The following is a 27,888-nucleotide window of genomic DNA, read 5'->3' on the forward strand; positions in this document are numbered from 1 at the left end:
CATCCTGGCCTTTGTTACCTCTATTCCAAAGCACTCCTGGCTGACCTCCCACGTTCTGCTCCACATAAACTTGAATCATAGAGTCATTGTGGCACAGAAGGAGGCCTTTCGGCCCATCGAGTCGATAACAGCTCTCCATAAAGCAATCCAGTCAATCCCATTCCCCGCTCTATCCCCTTAGCCCTGCAAGTTTATTTCTCTCAAATGCTCATCCAATTTCCTTTTGAAATCATTGATCATCTCTGCTTCCACCACCCTCGTGGTGAGTTCCAGGTCATTACCACTCTCTGCATAAAACATGTTCTTCCTCACATTCCTCTCAATCTCTTTCCCAAAACCTTAAATCTTGTCCTTGTACCATCAGCCAATGAAACAGCTTTTCTTTGTCTACCTTATCTAAACCTGTCATAATCTTGTAGACCTCTATCAAATCTCCGAACAATCTCCTTTACTCCAAGGAGAACAACTCCAGCTTCTCCAGCCGAACCTTGTAACTAAATCGCTCATCCCTAGAACCATTCTGGTAAATTATCTCTGCACCTTCTCAAGGACCCTCACATCCTTCCTAAAGTGTGGTGCCCAGAATGGCACGCGATACTCGAGTTGTGGCCTAATCAGAGCTTTATAAATGTTCAGTATAACTTCCCTGCTTTTGTACTCAATACCTCTATTTATGAAGCCCAAGATCCCATATGCTTTGCTAACTATTCTCTCAATATGTCCTGCCAACAAAGGTGTATGCACATGAACCCCCAGGTCCCTCTGTTTCTGTACACTCTTTGGAACTGTGCCATTTAATCTATATCACCTCTCCCTATTCATTCTTCCAAAATGCATCACCTCACATTTCCCTGTATGAAATTCCTTCTGCCACTTGTCTACCCATTCTGTTAGCCTATCTATGTCCTGTTACAGTCAATTGATATCTTCCTCACTTTGCAACACCTCCAAGTTTGGTAGCATTGGCAAATTTTGAAATTTCTCTTTGTATTCCAATAGCCAAGTCATTCATGAATATCGAAAAAGCAGTGGTCCTAGCACTGACACTTGGGGAACACTGTCTATCATCCTCCAGTCTGAAAAACAAGCATTTACCATGGCTCGCTGTTTTCGGTCCTTAAGGCAATTTTTTATCCAAGCAAACAATGAACCTCCTTTTCCATGACCCTCAATTTTGTTAACCTGCTTTTTATATTCTACTTTGTCAAACGCTTTCTTAAGATCCATAGACAACATCCATTGCATTTCCTTCATCAACCTTCTCATTACTTCGTCAAAAAATTCAATTAGATCAGTCAAACACTATCTGCCTTTTACAATCCTTGCTGGCTCTCCTTTAAGTAACTCAAACCTCTCCAAGTGCCTGTTAATTTTTCCCTTGATGATTGTTTCTAAAGCCTTACCCACCACTGATGTTCAACTGACTTGCTGTGGTTACTAGGTCATCCAAAACTCATGCTGCCCGTGTTCTAACTCGTACCAAGCCCCGTTCACCCATCACCCCTGTGCTGTGTGACCTGCATTGGCTCCTAGTTAAATAGCATCTCGATTTAAAAATTCTCATCCTTGTTTTCAAATCCCTCCATGACATTTCCCCTCTCTGTCTTTGTAATCTCTTCCAGCCCCACAACCCTCCAAGATATCTACATTTTTCTAATTCTGGCATCGCGAACATCCCCAATTTTAATTGGGCCACCTTCAGTGCCCATACCTTCAGCTGCCTTGGCCCTTAGGCTCTGGAATTCCCTCCCTAAACCACTCCATCTCTTTTTCCTCCTTGAAGACGTTCCTTAAAGCCCTACGCCTTTAACCAAGCATCTGCCCTAATATTTCTGTGTAGCTCGATGTCAAATTTTGTTTTATAATGCTCCAGTGAAGTGCCTTGGGTCTTTCTATTATGTTAAAGGCTCTCTATAAATACAAGTTGTGTAGACTCGCATGTGAAAAATAGTTACTTCTAAGTGATACTGGAGTCCTACTTTGTCTCTGCCTATTGCAACAAGTGAGGGAGGGAGGAAATTTAGGATGCGGGGGAAGGAGGGGGTGGAGCAATGAACAAAATCCGCAAACAGTTAGTTGGAATTAGTCATGCAACATTCAATGTTCTTAATGAAGTGATCATCCCAAGTAATTTGCAGGAATAATGTCAGGACAATAGAACCTACAATAAAAGCAAAATACTGCGGATGCTGGAAATCTGAAATAAAAACAAGAAAAGCTGGAAATACTCAGCAGGTCTGGCAGCATCTGTGGAGAGAGAAGCAGAGTTGACGCTTCGAGTCAGTGACCCTTCTTCGGAACTAGCAAATATTAGAAATGTCAAAGGTTATAAGCAAGTGAGGCGGGGGTGGGGCAAGAGATAACGAAGGAGAAGGAGTATAGAACCGACTGTTGGGAAGCTTTTTATAGCTTTAAGCCTGTACTGCATTGCTGTTAAAGGAATGTATTATACTATCGTTCTTTGGAAGACAAAAACATTTGAGAATTTCCATTGCAAATTTTGCATGACTATAACATCTTATTTTTCTTCACGTTTAAGTGCTTTTCTTCTTGTTGATTTGCTTTTGCGTGAGGGAAGGATTCCACTGGTTGACAAACCCGTTATTCAGAGCAGAAAAAGAATAATGTGCATAAATTAAAATTTGATAGTCAGTACAGCACTATAGAATATATACCTTGTTCCCTTTGTTCCAGCTTAGTTCTGCTTACTGCCACAGATGGGCAGGCAGCTAAACTTTTCCCAAATCTTTACCTACGTTCGGTCAGCTACTGGATGTCAGAATGCAACATGAGGTGAAATCATTTTTACCTCCAGTCAGATTAACAAAATTGTTTTTTTGAGGGAGGAGCGGGGAATGGGGTTCACGGAATTTTTTGCTGTACAGGGCAAAATGAGCTGCACTAAGGTACCCAAAGTTATTCTACGGCAGCTGCTTGGAGGTGTGTGGGAGCGAGCTTCAGCCTTTCCCCAATTTTGAAAGACAAGCATTGGCCACTGCCTCATTTACTTCTCCAGTGTTTTGCATGTGTATAAGTAATAGGTACTTTAGACTGATATTAAAAGGTTCTTCTACTGCTGTGGTTCAAATGGCGTGAATAAGGAGGGTAGAGGTTTGGAACTCTCTTCCGCAAATGACAATTGATTCGAGTTCAGTTCTTAATTTTAAATCTGATATATCTTTGCTAACCAGGGGTGTTGAGGGATATGGGGCAAATGCGGATATGTGGAGTTAGGTCACAAATCAATCATGATCTCGTTGAATCGCCGAACAGTCTCAAGGAGTTAAATGGCCTGAGAACAGAAAGTGCCGGAAATACTCGGCAGGTGTGGCAGCATCTGTGTTCTATCTACACCTGCTGGGTATTTCCGGCACTTTCTGTTCTCATTTAAGTATTCCAGCATCCGCAGTGTTTTGCTCTTAGTTAAATGGCCTATTCCTTTTCATATGTTCCTATAAAATCACCCAACTTCTGGACATGAAATTTAAACTTATCTTGATTACATTGCAATAATGTCCAAATTACATGTTTTCCATTTAACTACGCTTTGTCATTTACATTGGATTTTACTGACATTCTTGGAAACATTATTTTTGTTTCAGCTTTCAGAAAGAATGAAGATTGTTGATGTAATAGGAGAGAGATCATATCAGGACAATGAACTTATCATTGCACAGGTAAATAATTGGTTTACCCGGTAACAAATTGCTTTTATTACATGTTTGGGATGCAGCCTCTTTGGGTTTTTTTAAACAACTTAACTTCCAAACTCCAGGTTCAATAACTTTTTTTTGTTATTTATTCTCTGCCAATTTTCTCCTTTTTTGAAAGGTGTTTTATTTCTTGCTAGATTACAGAACTCAGGCACCAGTTTTCCTCCACTCCTTCATACAAGTAGCCATTCTTCATATGAGTGTTTGAGTAGACTGTTGAACTGCAGGGGGCATCACAACAATTCTGATTGAGTCCTTATCTCATGGTCATGTTTGAATACTTCCAATAGGTGATCACTTGATGGTAATCAGGTGTTGCAACTCTTACTCGTTTTCCTATCCCTCATCCAGGGTTGCTGAGAGGAATTGTAGCGCCTGATCAATATCAGCTAACTTTAAATAAAAACAAGAATGCTGGAACCACTCAGCAGGTCTGGCAGCATCTGTGGAAAGAGAAGCAGAGTTAACGTTTCGGGTCTGACCCTTCTTCGGAACTCAGCTAACTTTACATGGACTACAAATTGGACCTGAAATCTTCCTGTTTGTATGACTCAGCCACTCATTGCCTTTAACTCTGCTGAGCTACTGGGGATAAGGAACCTTCAAACTAAATATTCCAGAACCCAGTTGTTTAATATATGGGTAGTTCAAAGCTGATGCTGATTTTAAAATTTTATATATTAGTCACTGTCAGGATGTGGGCGTCTCTGGCAAGGCAGGCGTTATTGTCTGTTCATGAGAAGTTGGTGGAACAACTGAATAATTTTTTTTATTCGTTCGTGATGTGGTTGTCGCTGGCTAGGGCGGCATTTATTGCCCGTCCCTAATTGCCCTTGAGAAAGTGGGCCACTTGAGAGGGCACAAGAGTCAACCACATGGGTGTGGAACTGGAGTTGTACATAGGCCAGACTAAGTAAGGAAGGCAGGTTTCCTTCACTAAAGGACATTAATGAACCAACTGGATTAACTCTGGAGATTCTGAAATCACTGATTACTTCAGAATGGAACACATGTACCATAGGATTGAAGACAGAGATCGATACTAAGGGATTGAGGGAGGCGGTGGCGTAGTGGCATTGTCACTGGAAAAGAAACCCAGAGACCCAGGATATTGCACTGGGGACATAGGTTTGAATCCCACCACAGCAGAAGGTGGAATTTGAATTCAATTAATAAAAAGAAATCTGGAATTAAAAGTTAGTCTAATGATGGCCATGAAACTATTGTTGATTGTTGTAAAAAAAAATCTGATGTCCTTAACTGGTCTGGCCTATCCTACATGTGGCTTTAGACCCACAGCAACTTGGTGAAACTACAACCCAGGACTACTTGCGTGCCAAACTACATAAGCAGTATGCGACAGACAGAACTATGCGATCCCATAACCAACGGATCAGATCTAAGCGCTGCAGTCTTGCCTTCCTTACTTAGTCTGGCCTATGTACAACTCCAGTTCCACACCCATGTGGTTGACTCTTGTGCCCTCTCAAGTGGCCCACCTTCTCAAGGGCGGCACAATGGTGCAGTGGTTAGCACTGCAGCCTCACAGCTCCAGGGACCCGGGTTCGAATCTGGGTACTGCCTGTGCGGAGTTTGCAAGTTCTCCCTGTGACCGCGTGGGTTTTCGCCAGGTGCTCCGGTTTCCTCCCACAGCCAAAGACTTGCAGGTGATAGGTAAATTGGCCATTGTAAATTGCCCCTAGTCTAGGTAGGTGGTAGGGAATATGGGATTACTGTAGGGTTAGTATAAATGGGTGGTTGTTGGTCGGCACAGACTTGGCGGGCTGAAGGGCCTGTTTCAGTGCTGTATCTCTAAATAAATAAATAAACATTCAGTCGTGAATGGTGGTGGACAATTAAACAACTAACTGGAGGAGTGGCTCCACAAATATCCCCATCCTCAATGATGGGGGAGCCCAGCATATCAGTGCAAAAGATAAGTCTGAAGCATTTGCAACAATCTTCAGCCATAAGTGCCGAGTTGATGATCCATCTAGGCCTCCTCCTGAAGCCCCAGCATCACAGGTGCCAGTCTTCAGCCAATTCGATTCACTCCATGTGATATCAAGAAACGACTGAAGGCACTGGACACTGCAAAAGCTATGAGCCCTGATGATATTCCGGCAATGGTACTGAAGACCTGTGCTCCACAACTTGCCGTGCCCCTAGCCAAGCTGCTCCAGTACAGCTACAACACTGGCATCTACCCGGTAATGTGGAAAATTGCCCAGGTATGTCCTGTACACAAAAAACAGGACAAGTCCAACCCTGCCAATTACCACCCCATCAGTCTACTTTCAATCATCAGTAAAGTGTTTGGAAGGTGTCGTCGACAGTGCCATCAAGCAGCACTTGCTTAGCAATAACCTGCTCGCTAACGTTCAGTTTGGGTTCCGCCAGGGCCACTCAGCTGCTGTCCTCATTGCAGCCTTGGTTCAACCATGGACAAAAGAGCTGAACTTGAGGTGAGGTGAGAGTGACTGCCCTTGACATCAAGGTAGCATTGACCGAGTATGGTATCAAGGAGCCCTAGCAAAACTGAAGTCAATAGGAATCGGTGGAAAGCTCTCTGCTGGTTGGAGTCATACCTAGCACAAACGATGATGGTTGTGGTGTTGGAGGTCGATCATCTCAGCTCCAGGACATCAGGCTAGTATCCTAGCCCAACCATTAGCTGCTTCATCAATGACCTTCCTTCAATCATAAGGTCAGAAGTGGGGATGTTTGCTGATGATTGCACAACGTTCAGCACCATTTGTGACTCCTCAGATACTGAAGCAGTCCGTGTAGAAATGCAGCAAGATCTGGACAATATCCTGGCTTGGGCTGATAAGTGGCAAGTAACATTCGCGCCACAGAAGTGCCAGGCAATGACTATCTCAAACAAGTGAGAATCTAACCATCTCCCCTTGACATTCAAAGGCATTACGATCACTGAATCCCCCACTAACAACATCCTGGGGGTTACCATTGACCAGAAACTGAACTGGAGTAACCATATAAATACCATGGCTTCAAGAGCAGGTCAGAGGCTTGGAATCCTGCAGCAAGTAACTCGCCTCCTGACTCCTCAAAGCCGATCCACCATCTACAAGGCACAAGTCAGGAGTGTGATGGAATTCTCTTCACTTGCCTGGATGGGTGCAGCCCCAACAACACTTCAAATTCAACACCATCCAGGACAAAGCAGCCTGCTTGATTGGCACCCCATCCACAAACATTCACTCCCTCTACCACTGACACACAGTTGCAGCATTTTGTACCATCTACAAGATGCACTGCAGCAACGCACCAAGGCTCCTTAGACAGCACCTTCCAAACCCGCGACCTCTCCCACCTAGGACAAAGGCAACAGATGCATGGGAACACCACCACCTGCAAGTTCCCCTCCAAGCCATACACCATCCTGACTTGGAACAATATCACCGTTCCTTCGCTGTCACTGGGTCAAAATCCTGGATCTCCCTTCCTAACAGCACTGTGGGTATACCTACCTCACATGGACAGCAGCGGTTCAAGAAGGCAGCTCACCACCACCTTCTCAAGGGCAATTCGGGATGGGCAATAAATGCTGGCCTGGCCAGCGAAGCTCACATCCCATGAATGAATTTTAAAAAAGCAGGTGATAGTGTGGGAAGGTGGAGTTAAGGTTGAAGATCAGCCTTGATGGTATTGAGGGGCCGAATGGCCTACTCGTGCTACTACTTATGTTCTTACCAAGTTCGAAAGCCTGGCAATCCCAAACATGCTTACATCTGTAAAAATATTTGTTTCTGATGAGAAGTCCATCTAGCCTCCAACCCCTCTCTGTTACAACCTTTCTTGTCTCTTTGTTTTATCAGTGCTGCTATGGCCAACACTAATTGTTCTTCCTAAGTTTGAAATAGGATGTCCTAGTTCCTACGTCGCAGCCCTTGTCCATATTTCATTGACTTGTAATCAGAACTGATCAACATGTTCCTACTCCAGTGTATTCTTTCTCATAACATCTAAGCTGTTTAATTCCTTACCTCCATCAGTGCTTGCCTGTGTCCTGCAAAATGAGCATTGATCAGTTGGCCCATGTGCACTAATAACTGAGACTGTCCAAATTCACTTTACAGCCAACAAATGGGTAAATCCTAATCTGGGCTGGAGTCAAACTCTTCCCAAATTTACATAGGAGGAGGAATAGACCAATTAGCTTGTACTGCTCATTACCTCAACTTTGTTTACCTACCTTTGTTCTATATCCTGTAATACACTTACCTAACAAAAATCTATCAAAATCAACCTGGAAAATTTCAGTTGACACAGCATCCCCAGTCTTTTGTGGGAGCGAGTTCCAGATTTTCACAACTTCCTGATTTCATTTTTAGATGGCCCAGCTCTAATTTTAAAACTATGCCCTCTTGTTCTAGAGCAGCAGTCACCAACCTTAATAACACAAAGGGCCATTTTTAAATGTAGTCAAAAACGCAATATCTTAAGAGCCACAATGCTATTACTTAAATGCCTATAATAATGAAAAACAAGACACACACGTAACAACACAGTTTTGAAGATTTTTACCAAAAAGTTGCTAATTGAATGATACTTTCTCACAAGTACAATTTTAATAAAAGTTTAAAAGAACGAAACAAGCCATTTAATTACCATCAAAATGGGCTCGATCAATTAAGGTCGGGGGCGGCACGAGTCCTAAAAGAGCAGCATGTGGCTCTGGAGCCACAGGTTGCAGGCCCCTGTTCTGGAAGAATAGAGTATTCAAACTACTCCACTACCTAGTTCCTTATATTTCTATATTTGTTCATAAAATGTGAGTAAAATCATCTGCAGAAAGTGAAATTTATTCCTACAAATATTTTAAGTCTTCAAGCTACAGCAATTAAGTGAATGCACATTACAAGATTTGAGTAATTGTACAGTTCTAACCTCACTACAAAAAATTTCTGTGAGATTATAATTTTAAAACAACCTGAAAATTCTTTTCATTGTTACACAGGGCGATAAAGCAGACTGCTTCTTCATTGTGGAATCGGGTGAAGTGAAGATCATGATCAAGAGCAAGGTAAGAGATTTCACTGCTTCAAGTAGAGCACAAGTGATCATATACCACAATTACAAAAGCAAAATACTGCGAATGCTGGAAATACCCAGCAGGTCAAGCTGCATCTGTGGAGAGAGAAAAGAGTTAATGTTTCAGGTTGGTGATGTTTCATCAAAACTAGAAGTAGTTTTGAGATTTAACTGTTTTTAAGCAAGGGCAGAGGATGGATAAGGGGAGGGGCGGGGGGGTTAAAAACAAAATGTAAGGTTTGTGTGGAATGATTAAGTGACAGAATGGATGATGGTGCAAGCCAAAGATGGGTGGTAATGGGACAAGTAAAACAGAGCCGTTATTAGAATCTGCTGACTGAGAAAATTGGAGTGATGGTTAGGATCTAAAATGGTTGAGCTCATTGTTGAGGCCAGAAAACTGTAAAGTGCCGAATTGAAAGTTGAGGTGCTGTTCCTCGAGCTTGCCTTGAGATTCCTTAGAATAGTGTTGAAGGCCGAGGCCAGAGTGGGATGGAGAATTAAAGTGGCAAGCGACCGGAAGCTCAGTTATACTTGCGGACTGAACGGCGATGTTCAGCAAAGAGATCAATCTCTCTGCATTTGATCTCCCTAGTGCAGAGGAGACCACAGCATGAGCAGTGTTTATTATGCTAAATTCAAAGAAGTTCAAGTAAATCACTGCTTCACCTGAAAGGACTGCTTGAGGCCCAGGCCAATAGGAAGGGAGGAGAGAAAAGAGGAGGTGTTGCATGCTCTGCACTTGCATGGGAAGGGAAATGGGTGTTGGGGGTGATGGAAGAGTGGATCATGGTGTTGCAGAGGGAACGGTCCCTTCAGAATGATGAAAGTGGAGGGGAAGGTGTGTAGTGGCAGTATCATGCGGGAGGTGGCGAAAATGGCGGAGTATTTGAATATATGGAGGCTTGTGTGGTGGAAGGAGGAGATGAGGACATCCTGGGAGGGAGGGGAAAAGGTGCGGGAAATAGGACTGAAATGGTCTAGGGCCCTGTCAACGACAGTGGAGGGGAATCCTTGGTTGAGGAAATGGTAGACCCCTTTGGAAGCACTGGTGTGGAAGATGGCATCATCAGAATAGATGCAACAGAGATGGAGAAACTGGGAGAATGAAATAGAGTCCTTAAAGGAAGTGGGGCTGGGAGGAAATGTATTCAAGGTAACTGTGGGAGCCAGTGAGTTTATAGTAAATATTGGTGGATGGCCAATTCCCAGAAATAGAGGTAGAGGAAGGGAAGGAAAGTGTTGGCGATGGTCCCTATGAAGGTGCGAGAGAGGTGGAAATTGGAAGCAATTTTAATCAGATTTTCCAGTTCAGAGCTAGAGCAGGAAGTGGCATCAGTACAGTCATCGATGTACTAAGAAGTGAGGCAATGAACTTGAGTAGGGTTGGAACAAAACATCTTCCAGTTATCCCACAAGAAGGCAGGCATGCAGCTCGGAACCATGCGGATTCCCATAGTGGCACCCTTTATTTGGAGGAAGTGCATGGAATAAAAGGAGGGGTTGTTCCATGTTGGAACAGATTCAACCAGGCAGAGGAGGGTGGTGTTGGATGGAGACTTGTTGGGCCTCCATTAAAGGAAGAAGCAGAGGGCCCTCAAGCGTTTGGTGGAGAATGGAAGTGTAAAGGGACTGGGCATCCATTGTCAGAAGGAGATGGCCAGAGCCAGGAACTAGGAAGTAGTTGAGGTGGTGGAGCTTGTCTGAAGAGTTGTGGATGTAGGTCAGAAGTGACTGGACCAGGGGTGAAAGAATAGAGTCAAGATGGGAGAAAAAAGTTCTGTGCCAGGAGCCAGCTCAAATAGTGGGTCTACCAAGGAAGATCTATTGTGGATCTTGGGAAGGAGGTGGAAGCGAACATGCTTGGGCCTGGGGGACTATGAGGTTGGAGACCGTTGGGGGAAGGTCTACAGAGGAGATGAGGTAAGTAACGGCCTGGGAAACGAGTGCTTGATGTCCGGGGGTGGGAGAGGTAAGGCACAGGTGTCGGAGAGTTGCCGGTCAGCCTCCGTAAGGTTACAGTTCTGTTCACCAAGTGACAACAATGGCAGCATGTTTGAAGGGAGATTGATTCGAGTGAGTGAGGGGAATTGAGAAATTGAGACAACTGATGACAAGCTGGCAGTTTCTAATGAAAAGATTAGGAGAGGATAATAGGCCAGAAGGAAGGAGGCCATGTGGGCGAGAATTCTGAAGACGGTGCAGAGAAAGGGTCCGCTTATGGGTGAGTCAGGACTCCTCAGCAGGGATCAGCAATGTGTCTGTACACAGACACCAGTGTCTGTGGTAAAAAGTTTGAGTTCCACGGTAATTTTAAATGTCTTGCTCCAAGCCTTTAAACTTGTGTTTTAAGATAACCGAGCGGCCAGAATCCAGCACGTCGATGGCTTCTATCTGGCCCGCTAATCCTCTGTGACTGACAGCGGACTGCCCGTGGCTTTGCTTTGATTGACGGCTCTCCTATTAAAGTGTACATCAGGCGGAAGGGTTAGGCGGGACCTGTGTCTGACAGACGGCGACCGCCTGTCTGTGATTGCTCAGTGTTTGTGACTGACAGCAGACTGCCCGGTCGGGTTAAGTGCTGATTGGCAGATTGTGGCACACGGGCACTGGGATCGGCTGCCCCTGCTGTTTTGGTGCAGTTCACGGAGTGAGCAAGAATGGCTGCTGCAGGGGAGAGGAAGAGAGGGGCCGAGGAGAGAGCAGGAAGTGGGCCAGCACACAGCCAAGGGCGCAGTGCTGAGGGAGCACACTGAGGGTCAGGCAGCTCTTTAAACAAGCACCCGCCTGGGGAGCGGAGAGGGATGGGAGGGCCTGGAGAGGGGTGGGGGGGTGGCAGCACTGAGAGGGACACACGGGGGAAAGAAATGGGCACAGAGAGGAGGAGAGAAGGAAGAAAAAGAGATCAAGATCACTCCTGACAGATGGACATGCTACATCAAGTGTGTGGGCAGACATTGTTTTTGCTTGCACACGTAGTCAATGTCTGGTATCTCACTAAATAGGGAGAAATGTGTTTTAAATCAGACTGTGTTTTGATGGCATTAGATTGGCTATACACTCTATATACAGATTAATTGCCTCCTTGACTGTGGCTAAGTCAATAATTTTGTCAAATGTCCGTGGTGCAATATGTTGGTGCCTATCCTTGTTCCTGGGCAATGACATGGACACAAAAGTGACGGAAGAAGAACTCAACATCATGTTCAGGTCGAAATTCAGTGAGGTGAGGGTATAAAGGGATGAAGCTGAGACCTTTGCCGTGAACTGATCATTTGGGGTCAGAGACGGGAAGGTTATGGGGAATAGTGAAAACATGGCAAAGGGTGAGATTGGAAGGAGGGATGGGGTCAGAGGAAAGTGAATTGGAAGAAGGATCAGGAGTGGGTGTTGCTATTCAAGAGTTATTAAAGCTTGCGATCCTTAGCCCATTAAAGGACAAAAAAAGGAGTTTTTTGTTAAAAGTCCCGAATGAAGGCAAAGGATGAACTGGAACTACAGACCAGGACAGCTCTAAAATAGTGAGAGTTGGTGCTGCTGACAGGAGAGGCCACTTAGCATGCATGCTATAGATAGATCAGTTTGCTACTCTGATGGTATTTCTATGATTGCACTTTAACAAAAAAGTGATCTCGAAACAACTAGGGGTTAAGCACACTGTGCTCGAATATAATCTGTTACAGAATGGTAGACCGCGAGAATACACTCACGATTTGCCTTAAGCTGGAAAAGATTTCCTCTGCAGTAACAAAATTGTAATACTAATTATTAGTTTGCTACACATATTTCAAAGAGGAATTCTTCCCTCGTGGTGAGTTGCTGAACTTGGCTCTACTGTTGGGGCACAAGGAGTTACGTATCTCTCACATGCTACCTGGCTTGAGCAAAAGGTCCAGGTATAAATTGCCCACCTTTACAGTAATGACTTACATTTATATAACACCATTAATGTAGCAAAATATCCCAAGGCGTGTCACAGAAACTTAATGAAAAAATGGGGGCGGAAGGCTGGGGGAGTACACATGGCGGAAGCAATGGAGGGATTTAAATATAAGGATGAGACTTTTAAATCTGAGGCCTTGGGGGAATCGTAAGCCAATTTTCCTTCATAATCTGTTTTCAGTGAAGGCTTGATGTGGGATAGAATACAGGCAGCAAGGTTTTGGATGAGCTAAAATTTATGGAGGATGGGAGGCTGGGGAGTAAGGCATTGGAGTAATAGCATGACCAAGGGTTTCAAAGTCAGTTAAGTTGAAGTGAAGTCAGACAGTGTAGTGAAGGTTGAAGTAAGTGCTCTTTGTGATGGAGAAGATATGGGATCAGAAACTCAGCTTGGAGTCAAACAGAATACCGAGGTCACCAATAGTTCGGTTCAACCTGAGATCGTGACCCAAGCGGGGATGGTGTTACTGACAAGGGTACAGAGTTTGTTGTAGCGATTGAAGATGAAAGCTTTAGTCTTGCCAGTGTTGAGCTGGAGGAAATTACAGCTCATCCAAGACTTTATATTGGTCTTAAAGTCTGACAACACAAGGGAGGGGGCAGTGGGCAGGAGGTTCAGCTGGGTATTATCAGTGTACATGTAAAACAAAATGAGGGCAGTCCCAGCTTTACCACACGTGTAAATTGCAGAAGGGGTGGAAAGCTCATTGGAGGGATTAAAATGGAGTTGTGGTAGAAATAAGTATAGATCTCAGAACCAGCAACCCTTTGAGGTCTTTGAAGAGGAAAAGCAGATTGGAGATGGGCCAGAATTAGCAAAGACAGAGATCAAAGCTGAGTCTTTTGAAGGGTAAGATGACAGCAACTTTGAAAGGGAGAGGGATATTCCAAGCCCATTTGGAGCTGCTGTTTCTGCTATATTGGGGGATCGAAACTGAGATAATGGGAAGACAAGAAATCTGGAACAAAAATATCAGTCCACTGGCATACGCAGATGAACAGCATCTTAATGAGGAAAGTGGGCTGGGACAGCTGATGATGGACCACATGAGAAATGCTGATTTGATTTTTTTTTTCAGATGTTGGACAAACCCGCTATGCATTTGCAGCATTTACTGTTTCTTTTCACTGTAGCCATGCTTCCTCACTCATTGTGAATGTAGCTTACCGCTTTACTACAGGAATCAGAACACATCAGCAAACTTTAATCATTTACCCCAAGCAAAGGCCAACTCTTGTTGTTTCCATGGACAATTTCCAAAAACTCTGATTGTGCTTTTAAGATTTAGCTGTGGGTGTTTGAACCTTGATTTATGGTTTTGTATATGGACTTCAGGTTTGGAGATCTAATTGGAGAGAGTGGAGTGGAAGCAGGGCTGGGAAACAATGTGGATTAAAATTTGGGTATGGACCCTCCAAAGCTGAACTCTTGAGTGCACATTCCTTCGGAGAAGAGCCATAGAATAATTACCAATTACCACACAGAAGGAGGCCATTCGGCCCATTGAACCCATGCTGGAGAACCCTTATATAGAATAGTAATTCAGTGCTTTCTTCAAGCTACCTTGATTCAAACAGATTGTGTCTTTATTTCCATATTACCCAATGTACTCAATCTCCTTTATCTGCTTTTCTCAAGACACTGGCAGATCAAGAGGATAATGCAGAGGTAGAGATTGCTAGATGTACCAGGGGGCAGTACTTTGGAGAGCTAGCACTGGTTACCAACAAACCCAGAGCAGCTTCAGCATATGCTGTTGGAGAAGTCAAGTGCTTAGGCAAGTATTCTTTACCTTCCACTTTAACTTGTTGGTGTTAAGTGCAACAGAATCTAGTTTTCTTTCAGAAATACCTTTTATTCGTTCCAATTGCCCTTTTTTTTGCGATGGATGCGTATGAGTGATAATTAGATGTTTTCCACCATGTGCACCCAAATCTAATAATGCTGTGGACTCCCTATCTCTCAAGGCGATCTACAGACTCAACTTTAAAATTCTGTGCTATGGAGATGAGAACCTAAGAAATAGGAGCATGAGTAGACTATACAGTTCCTCAAGCCTGCCCAGCCTCAATATGGCTGATCTGCCTCAATTCCATTTTCCCACCTCCTCCCCATATCCCTTGAATCCCTGAGAGATCAAAAATCTGTCTATCCCAGCCTTGAATGTACTCAACAATAGTGGATCCCTCTGAGGTAGAGAATTCCAAAGATTCACAACCCTTTGAGTGATGAAATTTCTCTTCATATACTAAATAATCCTTATTTTGAGACTGTACCCTCATTTTCTAGATTTTCCAGCCAGGGGAAACAACCTCTCAGTGTCTACCCTGTCAAGCCCCTTTAGAATCTTACACGTTTCAATGAGGTCACCTCTCGTTCTTCTAAACTCCAGAGAGTATAGGCCCAATTCACTCAGCCTCTCATCGTAAGACAACCCTCTCATCCCAAGAACCAATCTAGTGAACTTTTAGCTGTACCACCTCCAATGCAAGTATATCCTTACATATGGAGACCAAAGCTGCATACAGTACTCCAGATGTGGTCTCGCCAAACCTCTATACAATTACATCAAGATTTCCTTAATGTTATACTTCAATCCTCTTGCAATAAAGGCCAACATGCCATTTGCCTTCCTTAATGCTTGCTGTACTTGCCTGGTAACTTTGGTGGAGCATAGATGAAAGTACACTAAAGATAGTAATGTAGGACCATGACTTGCAAGATATCAGGTTACTGCGACATGTACTGTTTACCTCATAGTATGCATGATACTTGAGAAAATAATCTAAGCTACTATTTAAATACCATACTGAAGAAGTGTTCCAATTCAAAGAGTTCCAGAGTGCTCAGGAGAAAGACTGTTGTTGAATCTTGCCTTGATCTTTTCTCCCACTCATGTCTCCTCTGGTTTTTGGCTTCCTATTGTATAATGAGCTCATATGCAAAATATTTTGCAGAGTCAAAATAGTAGGTTTATTAAAGATTTTAAATATTTCTTGTCTCCTCTTTGCAGTGATGGATATTCAAGCATTTGAAAGATTGTTAGGCCCATGCATGGACATCATGAAGAGAAATATAGTGAATTATGAAGAACAACTTGTCTCCTTGTTTGGTACCAGTTTGGACTTGGAGAATCCTGGTATATAGGCACGTTGTTATCCAGTGCCTTCTCAATTTAATGAAAGCAAAGTGAAAATTATCCACACACACAAATAAAACTCCCCACAGAAAAAAAAATGCAGTAAATGGGCAAAGCAGCATTTTCTGGCTCTTACCATTCTGTGCGGCAACCACCAGGTGACGATGAAATACATTACCGCCCAGCCAGGGATGGGAAAATGTGTGGCATATGTTCTGTTTTTTTTTTGTTATCTGTCGTCTTGGGTTGAAAAGCATATATTCTGTATCTTGATTTTTTTTTTTCCGAAACCAGAAAAAAATGTTGATTTATGAATTATCAAACTGAACAACAAAGACAAATACTAAATGTAATTTTTGATAAGATGAAATGAATGAGATTCAGTGTTTCTTTGTTACTTATATAAGTAGGTGACCAGTTCTTGCCAAAAAAACTAAAAAAAAAAGTATGATTGTTGTAAAACTTTGATTGCTTCTGTGGTTTCACCACTGAGTGTTACATTGAAAAGTATCTGGGGTAGGTTTTAATGTTTCACATAAAGCCGGCTTCTTTAAAGCTCCCTAAATTGTGTTAAATGTAGATCACAAGAGCTGCTTCAAATCAAGGGGTTACTAAAATGAAACGTTGTGCATCGATCATGAGTATTCAGCATGATACAGTTCCACAGTATGAAATAATCCAGAAGTTATGGGACAAGTGATGGTCTTTAAGAACAAGGGCAGAAAAATTGTCAATTTGCACAATCAGAGCAGTTCAGCTATATAGCCAGTCTCTAGTTTGTTGCTCTGTGCAGTTAACAATGCAGACATGCTGGAAATACAGCACAGTTCCTATCTACATGCATTCAATGTTTCTGTTAAAACCTTGTCAAGCCATTGCACAGATGCCATTTGCTAACTTTTTTCCCTCTTTTTGTTGAGGTTTTTCAGTGGACTTGGGTCAAACTGTGTCTTTTTTTTATGAAGAAAACTTCTCAAGTGCAGTGGTTATCTGGTACACCTTGTGCATGTTACTTGTGGCTGCCGTAGCTAGCAATTTGTGTTATTAGACCATATCTACAAGCAAAACAGGATGAAGAATTTTGTACTTTTTGACTTTTTGTTTCTATTTAGTTGCTGCATATTTGTCTCCTTTTTTTCTTCCCCTTCCCTAATGCCTCCTGCATCTATACAGTGTTTAGGTTAGGGAGGACGAAGAGTTTCAGCTCCCCAAACAGGTATTCAGGAATTGGCACGATTGAGTGATGTGCAAGAATCGTCTCTGCCCAGTTACTTTCCCTACCTGCTCTCTTCTGCAGCCCAGACCACTCTTTGACCTATTTTCACCCTTTTGGGGAAATATTGAGCAGACTAGTTGAGGTTAGTATTTGAGCTGTCATATCTCAAACTGAGAGCTCACTCTAGCATTCAGGAGTCGTGGTGTGATAAATTGTAATTAGGAAAAGTTATTGAGGATTTAATGTGTAACCAGATTCATTGAAAGCCCTGTTCCACAGTACAGAAATACTTGATCATCGAATTGTGATGGTGGTCATTGATCTTAGTCTAAGGAATTTTAAAAATTAATGTGGTATAACTAGTTACAATGAAGTGATTACAGCCACCATTTTATTCAGGACCACATGATTTCTCTAAACTTGTCAAGTTGAGAAGTTCCTGGATCCTTCGTTTAGAAAATTTTGATTAAGGTCACTTTTTATGTTTATTGTATATTTCCTTCCACAAACCTGTCGTTACACTTCAGTAATACTAAGGTATAATCATTTGTTTTTCTTACTGGGCCACAGTCATGGTAGATGCAGAAGTACTGGTAAATAAGCAAGAAGCTGCTGTGAAAACCAAACTTTTATTAGAAAAGTTTCTTGGATCCCTATTTACCAGCCTGTCAGACCAGTCCTGGATATAATTCCCCAATCTGTGTTGAATTAGTTCATCTGAGCCTGCTTGCTGATGGAGATCAAAAAAGGGTTCAGCACCCCTGGGTTACTAAAGGAGTGCTGACTATCATTCCCACTCTTCACTATCCACCTGAGAATTGGACATTGGGGGAGGGCGGATTCATGCTTGACAGGGTCAAATATCCTGTTGGCGTTCATTGCTGAGACTCGCGCATGAAGATTCGCCACAAGTGTGAGGTACAGAAGGGCAACTGTTGCCTATGGAATCATACTCCATCAAGGAGTCAATACCTTCAGGTGAGGGGCAGGAGAAGATAAAAGGAAATTAAAGGTTTCTTTGACATGAATGAGCTTGCTTTAGTAATTATTTTTTAGTTTTGTGCTAATTTGAGTTCTTATCATTTCACTAAGGTCCGTACCTACTGTATTTGCTACTAGATTTGACAATAGGGGGCTGATAATGCGGTCCTGATAGCGCAACTCCAGCACGTCATGCTGGTCATGCCCGAGAACCAAGTGCTACCCTAGGCGGATAATGCAAATGGTCAGCTAACTAGCTTTGGGGTTTTTAAAAATAAAAACAGCATGTTGTGCATGCTGCAGTAGGAGATTTCTGGCACTGGCAGCTCATTTAGGGCTGCTGGAGGTTTGCAAGTACCATTCTTCCTCGAGAGAAAGGAGGCATGAGATAGCTCCAGCACCAAAGTGGCCTTTTAAGGCCAAAGTCTGTTTGCAGGGTGACCATACTGGAACACCTATGTGGAATAAATTCCAGATAGACTAATAAGTGTTGAGCAGCTGCTGCGCCGTTGAAGCACTCAGGTTATATTGTGGATAAATTCCTTGAATAAAATCCAGAGCTGTAATGAGCCTTGCATAAGATGTGAGTGTGTGTATGCAGGTTGTGAATGCCAACTGCATGTGTTACAGCATTTTGCCCTCTGATTCAGTGCCCAGTAACATGATCGCAGGAAGCCCTGCAGTGTTTGACAATTGCATTGTCTACTCATCCCACTGTACTCGACTTTTGATCCACTGTTCTACTTTGGATTATTTAGGTTTTGGTATTTTATAGAAAATCAGGTTTCTATCCACCATTGATCGGTGTGTGTACTCTTTGTGTCGAGAATTGTAAGCTTTACTTTAATTCAAACTGATTTGCATGGTTCAATGCTATTTTTCTGTAACTTTTACAACTACTTATAATGCAAAACTGACATTCAGCTTGACATTCTGGCCTCAAAAAGAGAGCTACAATGCTGGTTAGTTTTGTTGATTGTAGACAATGTATGTTATATTGAAGGAGCTATAACATTAAAATTTATTAACATCTTAATGATAGACATTCCAACAGAGCTCTGAAGGTAGAGGAGGGAAAGAAGGCGATTTTGACCACAGTTGGAAGGGTTAATTAACATTTGAAAGAGAAACTGCTCGGTGGCTTAGATACAAATTTTTTTTACATAAAACCCTTAAGACACGACTTTTCAAACATCTTAAAGGTTCGGATTTACCGTGGCTTCACAAGTTTGCCTGCTGCCTGGCCCACTTTTTCCTGCCACCGTTTGAAGTACTGACTGTTAAGGTACATTTTCAAAGGCACCAGAATCACTGCGGTACTTTACCTAAGTAAGCTCAAGCGGTGAGTTCTGACAGGCTAGTGCAATCCATCATAGCAGAGCCCAATTCTGTCGTTACCCAATTGTCCATACACGGAATTATTAATACTTAATAACAGCAACAAATCAGGTGGAAATCATGCCATTTTTTTTCCAAAGTTTGCACCCTCTAACCTAGTGGTACCAAGTCCAGTTGTATCATCACAGCTGATCTCTCAGCTGAGAACTTGTGTACTCTTTATATTATAGCAGTTTTTGCTGGTGAAGCTCACTGGCTGAGGATAAATCTGAGCACAGAACCCAGCTGGCAAATTGCACTCTCATACCAGCAAAATTGGTAAGATCCAGTATTGCCCACATTTTACTGTGCTTTGTGCTTTTCTAATCATATCTGGGTACACCAGTATATGTCTCAGCATATTAGTAGTACATTGCCAGTAATGTTGAACACAGTAAGTTGGTCTAGTGGCTAAGGCCTGCAAAACTGTGACGGGTGACACTGCAGATCTGAATGGAAAAAGTTGACATGGCAGTTCACAATAGTAAATGTGAAGTAAAAGTCCACTGTTCCAAGCACACACCTACATACCAAGGTCCCTCTGCTTCTCTACTTCGATACCATTTAGGCTGTGTTTCCTTTTCCTGTTTTGATTAGCCAAAACGCATTATTTCATAATTTTTCAAAATTGAATTTCTGCTACCTTCATTTCCTCATCCTGCTAGCCCATTTGTGTGCTCCTACACTTTTTTACACTGCTTGGCTCAGTTTAACCCAATTTGACATCATCGGCAAATTGTTAAGACCAGGTCATGCATCTGCATAGTAAATAAGAGCAATCCCACCCTGTGGAGCACAACTTATCACTGCCTTCAACCATATCTCTGTCCATCTGACCACATTCCACTTAATTTCATGCACCTTTATCTTTGCCATAAGTCACTTTGCGAAATGTTTTTTCGAAATCCACGCTGCTCAATACACAGCATTTCCTTTATCCTCACTGTTCTTCAAAGAATTCTGTAAGATTGGTGAAGCATTTATCTGCCCTTTAGAAAGTGTTATCAGCTGGCCCTGATTAATATGTTTTTCCAAGTGTTGAATCATTTCATCCCATATTTTATACAGTGGCTGCCACGACATCAATAATTGCCTTGAAAGATATTGTCAGTGAAAAGGCCCTAAAATTGATAAACCACACCAATCAATAACAGTTTGTAATGCAAAAACATTTTTTAAATTCCTAACATGATCTGAAGCATTAAGACCCTTTTTTACTTTGGCTGTTTTGAGTCCTGGGCTTTGCTATCATGCTTTAAGGCTTTCACCTGAATTGATCTGCCTTGTGAGTTTACTGTCCTGTTATCACTCTTCGGTTATCAACTGTTTTCTATTTGACGTAATCTGGATACATGTTTCTTTGGTGGGGGGGGGGGGGGGCGGGGGGGCTGGGAAGGGATTCATGGTTGATTGCAGTGTTTTTATACTAAGATCTCATACTTCATGTAAAGAAGAAATAAACTGGCTGTTTCATTTCACTAGTGGAATATTTAATTATTAGGCTTGATTGATTGCAGAAGATGTTTGATGTTTCACTGGGACTGAAACGTATGTTACTGCTCCAAAGTAGCACAGTGCTGGAACATAGGAACAGGCATAGGCCATTCCGCCCCTCGAGCCTGTTTCTGCCATTCAGTTAGAATAGATCATGGCTGATCTGAAATACACGTTAGATCAGACAGCCTCTGAAAAAGAAAAGACATGAGATTAAAACTTTGGAGGGGGCACTTTATCAGAATAGTGCCAATGAAAGGCCTAAATTGAATTGTTTTAAGCTCTGACTTACTGACAGAGTGTTGCTTTCAATCTTGTATTTTACTGGTTCTGTTGTTTTCAGTAGGGGATGCATTCCATGGAGAGTAAATCTAAGAGTATATGATGCAGTGATAAACCTACAGACTGCAGCTGTGAGCAGACTCCCTGCATCATTTGTTTATAATGTGCATTTTTTATTTTATTTCAACCGCTGCAGCTTTTCCCATTGGAGTTTGTTACTGCCACTTTATAGCTGTTGACTTTTAGCATATATCTCCACACCATGCTGCAGAAGAGCTTTACAACATAGTGATGTTAGGCCAGTGTTTTAGTAAGGGTCAGTATCACTGTAAGAGAAGATTGTTACTGAGAAATAAAACCCCTCTGTTTTATAGAGGTAAAACACTCCTGTATATATTATATGTATTTAAATGGCTATTGCACAGTATGGATCCCTGTGTGGATTTAGGGGGTAAATAGTTAAAAAAAAAAAGAGATGCACCATCCATGGAATGCTGCCTCCACTGTGTTGCTTGCACAACCCCTCCTGATGGTTCAAATAAGCAGGAAGGGTTCTCAGATTTTGAATTCATTGTGGCATAAAATCACTTTCAGCCTTCTCCCAAAGAGGTAAAAAAAAATGATTGCTGTTTAGAAATGTAATCTGGGCAGCCTGGCTAATTCTGCTATTAATATAACAAGTGAACCAAAATATAGTGGTCAATATGATTTGTGACCCACGTTCGATATATACTTTTTTAAAATGATGGTTACTATATTATCATTTGGAAAAAGGTAGTTCTGGTTTGGTGGCCAGTTGACCACTTGGGGGTTTAAATTGCACCCTGATCAAAAAAAAATACTTACTTTGCATGTTGACAATGCAGCTCTGTTGTGTGTCTGTTGGGATTTCAGGTATCCATGTTCATGGCATCCAGTAATTCTGCTACTCGTACCTGCAGGCTTGTGGGAAGGTTTTTGACCTTCTATTTGAAGCATTGACCTCCCTGTAGCCAAGGATTGATTCCTGTACAGTCAGAGCAATGACCTCCTTTCCTTCTGAAGTCCCTCTTTTGCCCCCCTCCCCATTTTATTATTTTTTTTGAAAAATTGTCCTTTACTAAGATTCAATTGGAAATAAAAAATGAAAATCTACAATGTTGTGTTCTTATTTCAGTGGCTTTGTTTTATTGAGAATAAAACTAATTGGGTTTGTACTTAAATCGAGGCTCTTGCCACCTTTATATTTTTTAAAAAGTGCTGATCTCTGTTTTTAAATCACTTATTCTTGGCAAATATATGATAACAAGTGTCATTGAGATATATTAAGCTGAATCTTGCTGGGAAAATAAGTGTGTTAATTATTTATTTATTTAGTGAATGCAAATGCTGGGAGCCAAGCAATAGCCTCATTTGCTGAATTTAGGGTGATTAGTCTGCCACTTAGCCTGTAGAGGGGACACTCCTTGGTAATGTGCAGCATTGTTTGTGTCTCTCCACAAATGCATAAGAGGTTTGTACTGAAGCCCCAGTGGTGGAGGTTGGCTGCTCAGGGGCCCTGGCTTATTCTGAACCTGTTTAGCAAGGACCACTCTCACTGTGGTAGTTCAAAGCCTGCCATTCGACAGGTGGGGTTTGTCACAAGGAACTTGTTAGTGACTTCCCATGTTTCCCATTCCTTGATCCAAAGGATGTCTGCTGGTAGATCTTGCTCAGGAAGGTTACTGCACATGGGGCGCCGAAATGTATTAGATGGATTATGTCATTATGAAGTGGTAAGTGAGGTGCAGCATGGATGGTTTCAACCAGCTTGTGGGTTTTCGTCAGTCGGCAGTAGATGTGTGGAGGAGCGATATTTGTGAGCACAGGAAGCCAGGGGAGGGGTTTTGAGCGGAGCGTGATAATGACACACATGGGGCTAAATTTTGTTCTCCCGTCGCTGGGAGCAGCAGCGGGCGAAAAAGATGCGACCTGCATATGCTGGGCAGTCTGTACCCACTAATCACGGGGCACTGCGACACTGGCAATGGTGTTAGCTGCCTCTGTGCAGGCGTGGTGCCATTTTTAAAGTGCTGCCAGACCTGCACTGTTGAAGTCCGTACCCCACCCCCAAAATTGATTTTTGGCCTGTACCAGCCCCCCACCCCACCCCAGTGCAGAAAAAATAAATGGCAGCCTCGTTTCTCCGCCCCCCCCCCCCCAAAAAAAGACGTATTTAATATGTGACCTTCCTTCTCTCCGCACCCTTCCCTGCCCCCACCCCACAAACTGCATGAAATGCAGAGGTCACCCCTTTCCCCCCCCCCCCCCCCCCCTTGCCTACACTAAATATGCAGATTTGATCTCATCTTCCCTCCCCGCAACTACTAAAAATCCTAAGTTACCCCCCTTCCCCACCTCGGTGGCACCAGCTTTCCCTGGTTGGGAAAGTGAAGGTGCACGAGAGTTAGCCACCGCACGCAAGATTGCAGTGAAAGATATGTTAATATATTGATGTCCATTATTTAAAGTTGGGTTCCATCAGTGAGCGGCGGGTGGTCCACCACAGAGCCTCGCCGCCACCAGGAAGATGGGGCCCGGCAATCCGACGTCGGGCTCTGTGGTGGGGGGGCTGGAAGATCGCTGAGGTAGCAGCCCACCATGGAACCCGACAACGGATGTTCAACAAAAGTCAACCCATTATTAATGCACAAATGGGCCAGCTTTGCATAAACGGCATCTCGCCCTTAGCTTCACCATTATTTATAAAAACTTGCTGAATTTGCCCATTAATTGACCATGAAACTTACTGCAGAAAGTTACAGTTGTTGATTAAGAGCGTGAAGTGCCTTTTTAATGATGTGATGATTAATTGAGTGCCAAACAACCTCACTGACCTAGAAAGGGAGCAATTAAGCTGTATGATCTCAATCCTACGTGTACTACATTTTTAACTATTATAAAAAGTCAAACTTTAAAAAAGTATTTTTTTGTCTTTATTTCCTCTTTATTAATCTAATCTTTTTCTATTTCCCTTTGTGTACCTCCTTTGACTAATTCACCCTTGATCTCTATCACTTATTTCTTTCTTAATCCTTAAATCTTGATAGTTAAGGAGGTAAATTGTTAGTCTCGCCATTCACAGGTTCCAGAGGCTAAATTGACTTCGTGAATCCATTACAAGCTGTGAAGCTGAAGGGTGCGAGAAAAAGTCTAATGGCATAAACTGAGATGCCCTTCTCCAGAAAGATTTGGTCCACTTGTGTAGTTGCTTTGCAGAACAGTATTAAGTGGTTAATTTTATAATTGACAAATATTCTAGGAAGGGAAGGTCCCTTGGACCAAATTCTGAAAGATTAGCAAAGAAAATATATGAAAGGATAATCCTTAATCTATGCTAGTGTTGCTGCTGAATTAGGCATTGCAAGTGGCGAACCTTTGTGAATAGGAATATATGTAGTTTTGTCCTCTTATACCTTTTAAATACCCTGAGTATTTTACTTGCTCTGCACTGATGTAAACATTGATGTCACTTTTTGAACAATGAACATATGAAAGACTTGCATTTCTAGCAATTCCTTGTAGGAATCCCTCCCATTGAGTACTTGCCTTTCCCAAAGCACCAAAACAGCCGTAACCAAAGTTGCGAATGCAATTTTCTGTGACTGTTATCTCTCTTCAATGACTAGTCTTTGAAATGATCAGTTACACCACATACTAACCTTTTGCGATGCATGCACGAGGACTCACAGATCCCTCTGCATCTCAGAGCTCTGCAATCTCATCATTTTGATAATATGCTTTTTTTATTCTTCCTGCCAAAATGGGCAATTTCACATTTTCCCATATTATACTCCATTTGCCAGATTAGCAGGTGACATAAAAGGGAACCCAAAAATCTTTTATAAATGTATAAAAAATAAAAGGATGGTTAAATAAATATTTTTGTGGAGGTAGAGGCACTGAATGAGTGCTTTGTAACTGTCTTCATAAAAGAAGACAAAATTAATGTCACGTAGAGGAGGGAAAGGAGAAATATTGGACAGAATAAAAATAGGAGGTGCTGAATAGGTTGGCATAACTCAAAATTAGCAAGTCACCAAGTCCAGCTGGGATGCATCGTTGGGTTGCTGGGGGAAACTAAGGTGAAGATAATGGGAACTCTGACCACAATATTTTAATTCTCCTTGCATATTGGAGTGATGCCAGAGGATTGGAGGATTGAAAACGTTCCACCTCTGTTCAGAAAAGGGGTGAGGGATAAATCTGGTAACTGACAGCCAATCAGTCTAATATCAGTGGTGAGAAAACTACTAGACACCTTTGTCAAGTCCAAAATTAATCGTACTCAGAGAAGCACATGTTAATAAAAGTTCAGTCTGCAAATCATGTCTCAGTAACCTGATGGCATTATTTGATGAAATGGAGAAGGGTGATGTAGTGCAGTAGATGGACTTTCAAAAGATATTTGATAATGTACCACATGACAGACTTATTCGTAAAATTGAACCATTATTAAAGATATACTGGTAACTCGGGTACATAATTGGATAAGGGATAGGAGGCAGAGAGTAGTGGTGAATAGTGGAGTCCCCCAGGGGTTCGGTATCGAGATATTGCTTTCCTTGTGATATATAAATGACTTGGAATTGGATATGGGGAGTGTAGTTTTGAGGTTTAAGGATGTTACAAAGCCTGGCCATGTTGGAAATAGTGAGCAGGATAGTAGCAGATTTCAGGAGGACATGGGCGGACACATGATAGATGCAATTTAATGCAGATAAGTGATGCACTTTGGAAGGAACAACATGGAGATGCAGTATAATAAAATAATGCTAATTAGAACAGTGGGGACAAGAACAGAGGAACCTAGGGGTGCATACTCACTAAGAAAGCATATGGGTTTGTAAATAAGGACATTGAATACAAAGCAAGGAAATCATGCTAAACTTTTCCAGATCACTGATTCTGCTTCAGCTGAAGTATTGTGTACAATTCTGGACACTACACTTTAGAATTATGTCAAGACCTTGGAGAGGGTACAGAAGAGGTTTACCAGGATAACTTCAGAAATAAGAGACTTCAGTTACATGGAGCGATTGGAGAAGTTGTGATTGTTCTCCTTCAAGCAGTGCTCCTAATTCCAAACCCTGAGGAACATCACTGTATATTTCACTCTAGTCTGAAAATAACTGTTAACCACTACTGCCTGCTTTCTGCCTCTTAGCCAATTTTGTATTCATGCTGTCACTGCCCCTATAATCTCATGAGCTTTTAGCGGCTTAATGCTACAGAAGGATACAACCAAGTTTAGCAGCACTTCTGTGTGTCAGCCACGGTGCAGTGGTAGCACCCTCATCTCTGAGTCAGAAGGTTATAGGTTCCCACTCCCAAGACTTCAGCATAAAATCTTGAAACATTGTCGGAGCTGCTGTCTTCGGAATGAGGCATTAAACCAAGGCCCCGTCTGCCGTCGTGTGGACACAAACGATAGCATGACAGTATGAGAAGAGCAGGGGAGTCCTGGCCAACGTTGATCCCTCAACCAATATCACTTAGTTTTTAAAAAATGCTTTGGTCATTATCACATTTATGTTGACGGGGCCTTGCTGTGTGCAAATTGGCTGCCGTGTTTCCCACATAACGTGACTACACTTCAACAAAAAACTCATTGGCTATAAAGCACTTTGAGATGTACTGAGGTTGTGAAAGGCGCTACATAAATGCAAGTCTTTCGTCGTCAATAAGTTCCCTGGCTATATGTGCTGTGAGAAAACAAAAAGACTTCCTGGGTTGTCTGTCCCATGTCAATGCTTCTTTTCTGACATATGGCCCAAGCTTGGGATACTGTAACTTTAACATGTTTGTTTATCTTTTATATTTGTTCTTGGGATGTGGGCAACACTGTCCGGCAGTATTTGTAACCTGAGGATATTAAGAATTACCCATGTCATGTGGGACTGGAGTCAGGGAGAGAACAGTCTGAGTAAGAATGGCAGATTCTTGTCTCTGAGGGATATGCATCAACCAGTTGGGCTTTTACAACAATTTGGCAGCTTTCATGATTATTTTCTGGAGTTTTGAAATGGGTTTAAAGTGCTCATGAGAAATCAAGTATTTTATTGTTTTTGCTGTTTTTCCTAATTCTGTTGTAATAATATTTCTGAATAAATTTGATCTATTTTTAGCCAGAGATAGAAGGACGACAATGTGTTATTTTCAATAATAAATAAAAACAGAATGTGCTGGAAATACTCAGCAAGTCTGGCAGCATCTGTGGAGAGAGAAGCAGAGTTAACATTTCAGGTCTGTGACCTTTCATCAGACCAAAGGTTAGAAATGTAATAGGTTTTAAGCAAGTAAAGCGGGGGCTGTGGTGGGTGGAGAGGGGAGAACAAAAGGGAAGGTGTGTGATAGGACAGAGGGCTGGAGATATTAACTGACCAGGAGGTCATGGGACGAAGGCAAAGGGAGTGTGCTAATGGTGTGGTGAAATACAAAGCATTAGTGTAGAGTGATAATAATGAAATAAGTGTGCCAAGCCTGCTATACTCTCAGCACTCCATGAACTGCTTTGCCTGTGCTGGGATGAGGGAGCAGTACCACAAGCACGATGCCAATATCGTCACCCTCTATAAGAACAAGGGTGACCGCGGTGATTGCAACAACCACCATGGAATCTCCCTGCTCAGCACAGTGGGGAAAGCCTTCGCTCGAGTCGTTTTAA

At 42.4% G+C, this 27,888-nt stretch overlaps 1 protein-coding gene across 1 annotated transcript in view; it reads left to right on the forward strand.

Moving 5' to 3' along the window:
* Positions 1-22,340, forward strand: part of prkar2aa (protein kinase, cAMP-dependent, regulatory, type II, alpha A) — a 403,140-nt gene extending 380,800 nt beyond the window's left edge. Inside the window, exons 14-17 of the mRNA XM_068052117.1 lie at positions 3,603-3,677; positions 8,698-8,763; positions 14,353-14,491; positions 15,728-22,340. Of these exons, the coding sequence (XP_067908218.1) occupies positions 3,603-3,677; positions 8,698-8,763; positions 14,353-14,491; positions 15,728-15,861 (414 nt within the window). The 3' untranslated portion in view covers positions 15,862-22,340. The remainder of the gene's footprint in view (positions 1-3,602; positions 3,678-8,697; positions 8,764-14,352; positions 14,492-15,727) is intronic.
* Positions 22,341-27,888: the final 5,548 nt, after the last annotated feature.

Source organism: Heterodontus francisci, chromosome 19 (assembly GCF_036365525.1).
Source record: "Heterodontus francisci isolate sHetFra1 chromosome 19, sHetFra1.hap1, whole genome shotgun sequence".
Taxonomy (NCBI): Eukaryota; Metazoa; Chordata; class Chondrichthyes; order Heterodontiformes; family Heterodontidae; genus Heterodontus; species Heterodontus francisci.